Source organism: Apus apus, chromosome W (assembly GCF_020740795.1).
Source record: "Apus apus isolate bApuApu2 chromosome W, bApuApu2.pri.cur, whole genome shotgun sequence".
Lineage (NCBI taxonomy): Eukaryota > Metazoa > Chordata > Aves > Apodiformes > Apodidae > Apus > Apus apus.
This window is the reverse complement of record NC_067311.1, coordinates 6885775-6897031: the sequence shown is the minus strand read 5'-3', so window position 1 is coordinate 6897031 and position 11257 is coordinate 6885775. Positions and strand designations below refer to the sequence as shown.

The window sequence follows — 11257 nt, the reverse complement described above, 5'->3', positions numbered from 1 at the left end:
TAAACATCTCCCCCCACTTCCCTTCACGTGGTGCAGGGCAAGGGCGGGGAATCCGCAATGTATCATTTCTGTTTCTCGTGGTGTAGAGGAGCCGCGCGCGGAGTAGGACGTGAGTGTTAGGGTTCTCTTTTGTGCTCGCCGTTATTTTTTTTGCATCCCCCAGCTATCGGGGACTCGATACCTCCCGGTTGCGCTGGGCAACCGTGTGACGAGGCTTCTCCTTTTCTTGGGAGTGCCCGCTGTGCCCATGCGGGAGGAATGCCCCGCCGTGGAGTGGGCTTGGGGCAGGAGTAGGAGTCGCTGTCGAGGAGCTGCTGCCATATTGGGGGGGCAAAGAGGATTTGAATGAGGGAGAAAATGGCTGTGGGGAACCGCTCGGCTCCGTTCCCCTCCCGGCGGGATCTGGCCCTGCTCGCTGACGACCCTCGACCCTCTTTTTTCTTTGTGTTACATTTTCTCTCCTTCGCCGCTGGTAATCTGCACCCCTCTTGCTGTCACCCTGCCCCGGGAAGACCTCGGCGTCTTTGTCCGCGCACCCTTATCGGGCCCTCGCCCCTTTCCTCTGGGGGGCAACACGAGCCGTAGAAAACAGGAAGAGGGGAGGAAAATGGCGGCTGGGATACGCCTACCTGGTTTTCCTAGCTCGTACTCGCTCCTCCTTTCCCTCATCCTTGCTTGGCCTGTCTCATTCCACCTTTGCTCTCCCCGGTGCTTCGGTGTCTCCTCACGCTCTGCCTGCCGGCTTCTACCGAGGGGCACCCACCACCCTCCATTTATTTTTCCTTCAGTTTCTGTCCCCACCTTCCTCCATATTGTTACTCTCTCATCCTGATGCGGTCTCTGGCATTATCCTCTGCTATGCCCCTGTGTATCAGACTTTTCTTTTTCGGCTTCCCGATTTCATGTCATCGCTGTGCTTATTTTTGCATTGTCCCGTTCCACATCTCCTCTGCCTCCATCCTGAAGCATGGGTAATTTGTGCTTCCCATACCCTGTTTCATTTTAAGTGCTACAGCTTCCATCGTTGTGCTCCAAACTATTACAACAGAATTTGCCCTGCTTTGGAACCACGTTGATCCATTAGCATTATTTGGACTGTTTTTTCCTTTGCACATGGTTTATTTGTCAGTTTAAAAACATTGCTATTCATTTTTCTTTCCTGAGATATGTTTCTTTAATCTTTTATTAGCCTTTCCTAGCTGTAGTTTATACAATTTCTCCCTGTGATGCTTATTTTTATTTTGAAAGATTTGTTACAAAGAGTTTCTAGTAGCAGGCAAGATGTTAAACTGCTATATCTAACCACATGTTTGCATACTGAAGAGATGTAGAAGCACACCTAGAAGCATGCATTCAACAAAAGTTGAATGTCTGCTTGTCTGGCAAATGAATAGACTCTTGTGACTGATATGGTAAAGCTGCAGTGGAAATATTAATTGCAGTACTGTAGTTCACTGTAACTAAGATGTTTTTTTCAGACTTTTTTATTATTGATCGGAACTTAATCGTCATACGTGAAGCTATGCAGCTGGTGCTTGCAAATTCAACTAGGTGAAATGCCCATGGAAGAATATAGATAATGTTGGGGCCTTAATAGTTTATGCTTATGAATGTAATATTGAGAATTTCACTGGAGGACAGTATTTTTTACATTACGGTTTCTACCATACCCGGGGGTATATGAAGCTGGTGAAAAATTGTACCTTTGTAAACAGTTCAGAATCTAAACCACTGCATTTAAGTCAGTTGCAGCAAAAAGGGGAAGAGATGTAAGGGGGAAAGGGTGTTTGAGATCATATCTGTGACATATTAAAGCTTATTTGAAAAAGCAGGGAAGTCTTCAAGAGGGTTTTGAATAAGATGAGCCTTCTACAAGCAGGTTTGAAGATGGTTTTCTAGACACAATGGGATATATTAATTGTATAGTGTTCTCATGTTATCTTTTTCTTTCTAGAATGCCTAAGTCAAAGGAACTTGTGTCTTCAAGCTCATCTGCCAGTGATTCAGATAGTGAAGTTGACAAAAAGGTGAATGTTATATGTAGTTTATAACTACTGTATTAACACTTATATTTCAGGCTGAGGTTAAGGAATTAGGTGGGCATTATGTCACAAAATGCATGTTATTCCATATGTTTTATCAGACATTAAAAAAACCAAAACCCACCCCCTAAACCCCCGAGATTAGGGTTTGGGTGGATGCTTTTTGCTTTGCAGTGAACTTTTTTCCTTAAGCTGCATTTTGCTTTCTTCAGGATTTTCAATATGATATATCTAGCCACAAACTTCCTTGAATTCTTTGCTGCTATGTGGCAAGTGATAGAAGGTTTCTGTATAAGCTACCCCTGGTGGCAAGACTTTGGACTAATTTTGAGGACACTCCCCCTGCTCCCATTCATTTCTTTATCTGGATTAATTGCAGGTCTAAAACTAAAACTTTCCCATGCCCTGTCATCCATGTGCCACTTGCTTATCTTGTTTGCATGTTATTTTTCTGTTTCAGATTCTACGTTTGCTGTAATACTATCTGGTAGTTTCTCACTTAAAAGCTGAGTCAACCTGAATGTCTTTAAATTGATACATTTTAATGTTAACTGTTTAAAATGTATAAACTTAATGTTCTCATTTATTTTTAAGTTATTTAATATATGTTTGTATAGATGTACCAACCATTACAAACAAGACCAGAATGTAACAGTGAACAGTGAATTTATCTTTTTTAAGAAAGGCTAGGTGGTAATACAGACATTAGGTCTTTTACTGCAGTATGCAAAGAGACTTGGTGTGCTTTACTGAATTGGTTCAATTACGATTTGGTTGTGCTTAGAAAATTATGTATTTTGTAAAATTTTAATATAAGAGACAATGGTCAGGTGATTTGTTGTTTTTAGGTAAATGTATTCCTGAAAAGACATAGCCTAACAGTCTGCTTCAGTGAGCAATAAGATTGTGTTTGCACTTTTTTTTTCTATGACAACCTCCCATATTTGTGGGAACTGTTTATGTTTAAAAGAGGTTATCTATAATATGATTCTAGCAGGTGAGACTAATTTTTTGTAGCTTTGTGTTAATCTTTCCTTGGGGCAGGCATGATTGCTATATAATCATTAGTAAAAATAGTAACTTTGTAGCATCTGCTAATAAAATACTTTGATTTACAGGTGATATAATCTGAACATCTTAAAAACGTGTTTATCAAGCTATGGATAGAGATTGGTCTCTGATTAAAAAAAAAAACAAACAAATAGCAAACTCTGCTGTTAGATTTTATTTCCAGATACTTTTTTCGTTATCTTATCTGTTGTTTCTTTTTTTGAAGAGTTGTTAGCTGTCCTGCATTTTTCATTGCACTTGGTGGAAAGGAAGGTGAAACTTCCATCAGACTTTAAAATTTTAGTTAAAACTACTGAACCAATAATATTACTGTATAAAAAGAGTAAAATTAATTTTGAAATTTATTTTTATCTAAATCCATTCTCATTAAAGCCAAATATTATGGTTAACTTCACTGGGAATAGAATTAGGCTCATTTGAAGATTTATTTTATTTTTTGTAATTCTAGTCTAAATGTACAGTATTTGATTCTTGCCTTCACAAAAGGAAGGTGATACTGTGTATTGCATAGTAATAGTTTGTGATCTCTAACAAACTTTTTTTTGTAATTTATGCAGGAACCACAACTAATTTTATTTCTTTTTAAAATTCTTGCTCCAAGGCAAAGCGTAAAAAGCAAGCAGCTCCAGAAAAGTCTGTAAAGAAACAAAAGACTGGTGAAAGTTCAAAAGGTGCAGCTTCTTCTAAGCAAAGCAGTAGCAGAGATGAGAATATGTTTCAGGTAAAATTGATTGCTCTCTTAGAGCCTTGTTAAGGTAACCATTTACATCATATTCAGTATACATTTTATGAGGTGATCTGCATATTTTGATAGAATAGTGTTTGGTCTCCTGAAGCCTTGGCCAAAGGGAATTATGATACAGATGAGTGCTCAAAAAAAGCATTTTCAGGTTTTAGCAGAGTAAAAGAATCTGAGTTGTGGCAATTGATTCTATCCCTCATATCTTTGCCCATGGTAACTCTCTGGGTAGTCATTTTGTCTGTAAATACAGCACTTACCACAAGTATACTGTAAATATTAGATCAGGACAGTCTCTACATGGAAATGTTTTTTTAATCAGGACTCTTGAAAGAAAGGCCTGATGGGGTCCACCCTAGAGTGCTGAGGGAGCAGGCAGGGGAGCTCACTAAGCCTCTCTCCATCATTTATCAACAATCCTGGTCAATGGGGGAGATCCCAGGTGACTGGAGGCTGACTAATGTGATGCCCATCTACAAGAAGGGCTAGAAGGAGGATCTGGGCAACTACATCCTGTCAGCCTGACCTTGGTACTAGGGAAGATCATGGAGAGGCTCATCTTGAGTGATCTCACATGGCAAGTGCAGGGCAGCCAGGGGATCAGGGCCAGCCAGCATGGGTTTATGAAAGGGAGGTCTTGCTTGACCAACCTGATCTCTTTCTATGACCATGTGACCGACTTATTGGATGAGGGGAAGGCTGTGGATGTTGTTTACCTGGACTTTGGTAAGGCCTTTGACACTGTCTCCCTCAGCATTCTCCTGGAGAAGCTGGCGACTCATGGCATAGACAAGTGTACTCTTCACTGAGTATAATACTGGCTGGATGGCTGGGCTCAGAAAGTTGTGATAAACAGGGTAAAATCTAGTTGGCAGCCAGTCACCAGTGGTGTCCTTCAGGGCTCAGTTTTGGGGCCGGTCTTGTTCAATATTTTTATCAGTGATCTAGATGAGGGGATTGAGGGCTTCCTCAGCAAGTTTGTAGATAACACCAAATCGGGTGGGCGTGTTGATCTGCTTGAGGGTAGGAAAGCTCTGCAGAGGGACCTGGACAGGCTGGATTGATGGGCCAAGGCCAATTGTATGAGGTTCAATAAGGCCAAGTGCCAGGTCCTGCACTTGGATCACAATAACCCCATGCAACATTACAGGCTTAGGGAAGAGTGGCTGGAAAACTGCCCAGAGAAAGACCTGGGGGTGTTGATCAACAGCTGGCTGAATATGAGCCAACAGTGTGCCCAGATGGTTAAGAAGTCAAATGGCATCCTGGCTTGTATCAGAAATAGTGTGGCCAGCAGGCTGGCTGCACCTTGAACACTGTGTTCATTTTTGGGTCCCTCACTACAAGAAAGACATTGAGGTGCTGGAGTGAGTTCAGAGAAGGCCAACAAAGCTGAGGCTGAGGGGATACTTTATCACTCTACAACTACCTGAAAGGAGGTTGTAGTGAGGTGGGGATCTCTCTCTTCCTAGTAACAAGCAACAGGACAAGAGGAAATGGTCTCAAGTTGCACCAGGAGAGGTTTTGATTGGATATTAGAAGAAACTTCTTCACTGAAAGGATAATTAAACACTGGAATAGGTTGCCTAGGAAGGTGGTTGAACCTCCATCCCTGAGGGTGTTTAAGAGACATTTAGATGTGGTGCTTAGGGATATGGTTTAGCACTGGACTCAGTAGAGTGAGGTTAATGGTTGGACTCAATGATCTTAAAGGTCTTTTCCAACCAGAATGATTCTGATTCTGTGAAAAGTGTGGCTTCAGTTAATGGCAATCAGGCTGTAAAGCATTCATAGGTTAGAAGTTCTGTGGTATCCATATTGTGTGTGGGAGTGGCAGCAAATTATCTGAAGCTAAATGGTTTGCTGTTCTCTACACCTTTGGGCTGTGTTCATGAAGTATATAGCTCTTCTTAATATTGAGCTCATCGTGATTGCTGTATTTGGAAGATTCAGCATTTTCATAAAAATCTAAGTTGTGTTTTTTTTGTTTAAAACTAATGTTGGTGTAATAGTATTCTTGGAAGTAATTATGAAGAGTAGAATAATTATAAGTAGAAGGGAATTAATTTAGTATAAGAGACCAAATGTATTTTATTTCTATGTCATGGCCTTTTAAGTTTTATAGGTATCTGAGGGATTCCTCCCATCAGAGATGGAATTTTGAACACTCCCAATTAGTGAAAATTTATAATCTGGGCTTAAAATCGAACCCCATGTTGGGCACCAATAAATTGTTGTCACCATTTGACTCAGGTTGACAACAATACTCTCGATCCCCTCCCACCCAGGTAGGGAAGGAGAGAGATGCTCTGGATTGAAAACTAAACTACACAGCTTTAATCAAACACTAATGATAAAAGAAAATATATACAGTTATATACAAATGTGTTCAGGAGTGTGCAAAGCCTCTTGCCTCCCCCCACCCCCAGCAACTCCCACAGCACTCTCCTTAGCTGTGAACAGTCCCGAAAAGTCCCAGAGCTGCTAGAGAGAGCACAGAGTTATGAGGGTCAGGAGAGCTCGAGCCTAGGGGTAGATGATGATGGATGGACAGAGTCTTCCCTGGACACTGGGCATGGAGGGAAGAAGAAGCTGGAAGGAAGTTGTCTTCTGTGATCTCTGACCTTCCTCTGAGCTTACATAGATATATGGAATGGAATATTTCTGGCCAATTTGCTGTCTGTCTAATTCAGCCTCCTTTGGGGGGGGGTCATAGATCTCCCGGTAGCATCTGAACCGGCAGGGCAAAGACGTGACCCTGGAGTCCCAGCAATAACATAAACATTCCAGCATTTGTTATCAGTTGTAGCTGGAACATTTGCTACTAGTTAAAAGAAAGCTTACTGGCAGGAAAAAAAAATAAATAAAAAAAAATCAGTAAAAGTGGCTTCATACTGGCTCAAATCAGGACACTTCTGTACATATAGAATGGACTAAAATCTTGATTTGGGAGTAGAGCTCCCTCTTCCCTGTTTGTTTACAACTGCTACTAACAAAGTTGGTTATAATAGAGACAAAATTTTATTTCAGAAAACAGTAAATTAGTGGGTTTTGTAAGAGGTAAGCTTGTTAAGAATATAGGTATTTTCATTCTAGGAGAGGCACTTTTGCATTGAGCATTGAATGCTCAACTGTTTTTAAGTTGTTCATCCACTTGTATTGTCATTACTTATTTGCCTACTGACTACTTGAGTAAACTCTTGATCTAGTTGTTTTTCTGGTGTCTAAAATAAGTTGCTGTATGCCATGTCATGTGTCCAAGTCTGATACTGCTGGGAAAAGTGAATGCTATAATATGTAAAATACCTAAAAAAAGTCCTTGTATGTGTTTTGACAGATTGGCAAAATGAGGTATGTCAGTGTTCGTGACTTTAAAGGGAAAGTCTTAATTGATATTAGAGAATATTGGATGGATCAAGAAGGTGAAATGAAGCCTGGCAGAAAAGGTATTGTTCTGCTTCATGTTATTTTGTAATAAGCATTGTTTGCAGTTTCTGGAAAACTTTGTGTATCGGATCTTTATACTTTTTATTACTTATAGTTTAACAAATGATTAGCTTTATCTGTAGATTATAAAGAAAAGCGAAGTGATTTCATTGGCCAGAGTCTGTTTTCCTAAATGAATTCCCATGATTTATGGAAAACAGGGCATCAAATACAAGCATATTTGGTGTGGGAGTTATATACATAGCCATACACTTTCCCATTGGTTAACTTAATTGACTCAATTTCTTACTTTCATTACAATTGGATTTCTTATTTCAAAACTCACTGAAAAGATTTAAGTTATTAATTTGTAATAAGATGTTAATTTCTTTAATAAAACAATTATATTCAATTTCTATCAAATTTTAGATTAAAATAATGTATTGTGACTAATCTTGTAAAAATATTTCAATATTTTAGTTCAGGTGAGAATACCTCAAATGTTCAAGTTTTGGTACTATGCTTCTAATCTGTAACACAGCATGAGACATTGTACCTTTAATTGCTACTCCCATATCTACTTTTTATGGCGTGCCTTCACTGAACCATTTTCAGAACTTTGCCACCTGCAAGAATAGAATGCAAGGATAGTTGCAGTATGAACAGTTGAAATTGTAATAAAATATAGGAAAAAAAAAATAATCCAACTGTTTAGAATTGTTGTGTCAGATTGTTTCCAACAGCAGGTCTGAACTGTGTGCAGCTTATGTGATGTGTTGTTCAGGGGCATCTTGATGATTGGTCCCCTAATAATAGTTAGCACACCTGGCCTAACTGTTTTCAAAAGAAACCTGCCCTCTAAAGACTGGTGGAAAACTGCTTAGAATAGCTCTGTGCAGACTGCTCACTGCTCTGAAAAGTGATGCTCTGATAGGACCTTGATGGTAGAAGAAAAAAAAAGTGATGAGCCCCAAAAATGGAATTCAAAATTTCACCTGTTTTCAGGTCCTGCAGGGTGAAAGCAATGAAGGAAGTCTGATCACTGAGGGGAGGATGTGGGGGCAAATAGTAAAAGTCTTGCTGGAGAGAGTATGAGGTAGACCTGTGAGTCTGTACTTCCATAGAGATTTTAGGGGAAGAATGAGGAAACTAAAGCACAAAGGAAACGTGCCTGGACTTGAACTTTAGAAAGTACAAATTAATAATGAGGCTATGGGTTGTGGGGCACTGAATAATTATTGTTTGAAAGTCACTGGAAGCATTAGTTAATTTGAACTGAAAAAATAACTTCCATGTTGGTTTGTGAGTGCTAGGGAATGGAATAGAATCTCTCCAAAATGTTACTTATAATATATTCACAGTGCTTTAAGAAACACAAGGGAAAAAAAAAACCCTGAATTATGGTACTTTAAAAGTACGTTAAAGTTCAGTCCACAGAGGTATGTATGGCTTTTAGGAACCAACAGGAATAAGATTGATTTACTACATTTCTTTTGTGCTGCCTTCTATCAAGGCCAGAGCTGTATTTCACTTCCTGTGTTTAGCCTAACTCTTGTGAATTAATATATGAATGAATATATCACACTTGTTTTCTTTGTAAGTTAAACTTGTCCAGAGATAAGCTAAGATCTAAACTTTAAACTCAAGTGTTCCACTTTGTAACTGAGATGGTTGTTACACTTGAGGTAGCTTAAGTATTAATAGTCATGGCAGCCTTTGTGTATGAAATCAGCCTTGATGGTAGTTATGCAAGATCCTGCACTATAATTGTTTTTTTGTCCTAAGGATTTATTTTTAATGCATTTCAGGTATTTCTTTAAATCCAGAACAGTGGAACCAGCTGAAGGAACAGATTTCTGATATTGATGATGCTGTAAGAAAATTGTAAATAGAGCCATACAGAAAACCTTGATAATTTTAGTTGTTTTAAGTGATCTTTTTACATTGGCTTTTGTTTTCTAAAATATTGTTTTCCAAGCTACTGTATATTTGGATTGCAAAATGATTTGTAAGATGAGTACTTTTTTTTTAATGTGCATTAAAAGTGTATTCTGAGTAAGGCTATTTGTGTATACTTTACTAAGAAAAGTGTTGCTTTCACCTCATGGTATAAAATAAATAATATGTAAAGCATAGTTGTTCATGGCTTTTTGATTGAAGGTGTTTGCTGATAAGGCCACCTAATAGTGACTGTTTTAGTTTCTATTTAGTTAACTGTTAATATGAATTTGTTTTCTGAGGAGATTTCTTAAAGTGTCAGTTTAATTTTTTTTCTTTCATACCCTTTGGTATTGCCCTGACAGCTTTCTGATTTAAGACTTGATACAAACAGTGAATACTTGGTAAAACACTTTTTTGTAGATAATTTTAAATACTGTATTTGCTAATCAACCATATTTGTTCAGATGTAAACAGTCCTGAGTACATAGACTCAAAGAATTTCTTTACTGAAAGAGTGGTTGGACAGTGGAACAGGCTGTCCAGGGAGGTGATGGAGTCACCATCCCTGGAAGTACTTAAAAGAAATATAGATATAGTGCTTAGTGACATGATTTAAGCAATGAACAGGTAAATTAGGTTACGGTACAGGGATTTAGGTTTTGGTTGGACTTTATGATCTTCAAGGTTCCTTCCAACCAGGATGATTCTATGATTCATTTACTTGCATTAAATGTTATGCTGAACGATAACACTTGAACACAAGCCACACACTATTTCGTCCTATTTTTCTATAGCTTGTTTGACTTAAAAAAATACAATTAGCCTTTATTCTTGGACCCCTGATTTTTGATTGTCATGCATAAACATAATACATATACCTCAGAGTAAGATAATATTTAAATATTTAAAAGCTCCAAATGTGATTATTAGTTAGGTACCCTTTTCAAGCTTTGCATTAAATTAATTCTTGAACACATACTGACTTGTTATTCTTAAGAAAAGAACAGTTAAAAGTCCTACAAAGACAGGTTCATTTGAGAATATTGTGTAAACAAGGATGTTTAGGCTGTAACACTGGTTAAACAGTTAAACAGGTTTAAAATTGCTTCAGACAAAATGTCTGTCTTTCATGCTTCTACCCTGTCCATGCTGCCTGCCCAAACAATTTAACTTGGCTTGCCTTGTGTGGCTTACACACACACAACTGTTTTTATCTTTTGTACAGAAGATAATTAGCATTTAAAGCAGAGCACTGGTACATAGTGGATCATGACTCTAGCAAAATTTGCTTGTTTACCAGTGTACTATTCTGATAAGAGAAGCTTCTGTCCAGCGGAAGCTCTATTAGACTAGATGCTGCCCCACTTGAGGGGTTTCTTGGTAGGTGTCACAAACCTATGGAATGAAGAAGGGGAGAATATGTTTGAGTAGAACTTGAAGAGATAAGGGGCATGCTGGTACACAGGTTAATGGTGAAAGGTCAAAGTTAGCTGACACAATAACTACAGCAAAGAAATGTATGTCAGCAGAATTGGAGTTAATTTTCTGACTCAATTCAGTTAATCAAAGGAAGAAGATGAAAAAACTTCATGAAAATGGACATTTTAAGACTATGTAATGAACTTAGAACTTAGTGGTTTGGCTGTAATTTTCCCATTTGATGTTAAATTTAATGTATTTGTAAAAATTTTGTATACATAAGCAAGATTTATGGTTTGTTTTTGTAATATCTTAATATAATTGTTTATATTGCAGACATGCATAGATGTCCTGTTCTGCAAAGTGCCTTACACAGACTTCCTGTGCTGCAGAGGTTGTTGTTCAATACATATTGAAGAGTGACTTAATAAAATTAAATAATATATTATTTAATTTAAATATTATGTCACACACCTGCACTGTTTTTTTAACTTATCCATTGTTGGCATATTTCAAATAAATTTAAGATATGTTTTTGTATACCTCAGGAGATCTGAGTTTTTAAGAACTACTTGAGGGTGAATAAAAGGGTGAAGAGATTTGGACCAAATAGAATAAA

The 11257-nt window shown here is 38.2% G+C and overlaps 1 protein-coding gene across 1 annotated transcript; it reads left to right on the top strand.

Annotated features, from left to right (window-relative positions):
- Positions 1-38: 38 nt before the first annotated feature.
- On the top strand, positions 39-9413 carry LOC127395211 (activated RNA polymerase II transcriptional coactivator p15-like). The gene is made up of 5 exons (XM_051641838.1): positions 39-109; positions 1955-2027; positions 3715-3834; positions 7190-7298; positions 9087-9413. The coding sequence occupies exons 2-5, from the start codon at positions 1956-1958 to the stop codon at positions 9164-9166; spliced, it is 381 nt and encodes a 126-aa protein (XP_051497798.1). The 5' UTR covers positions 39-109; position 1955; the 3' UTR covers positions 9167-9413.
- The last annotated feature ends 1844 nt before the right edge of the window (positions 9414-11257 follow it).

Excerpts from the sequence above, each read along its gene's own strand:
- LOC127395211 (XM_051641838.1), top strand. The coding sequence starts at position 1,956 with ATGCCTAAGTCAAAGGAACTTGTGTCTTCAAGCTCATCTGCCAGTGAT. Across the intron at positions 2,028-3,714 it reads ATAGTGAAGTTGACAAAAAG|GCAAAGCGTAAAAAGCAAGC; the intron begins GTGAATGTTATA and ends TCTTGCTCCAAG. Across the intron at positions 3,835-7,189 it reads GAGATGAGAATATGTTTCAG|ATTGGCAAAATGAGGTATGT; the intron begins GTAAAATTGATT and ends GTGTTTTGACAG.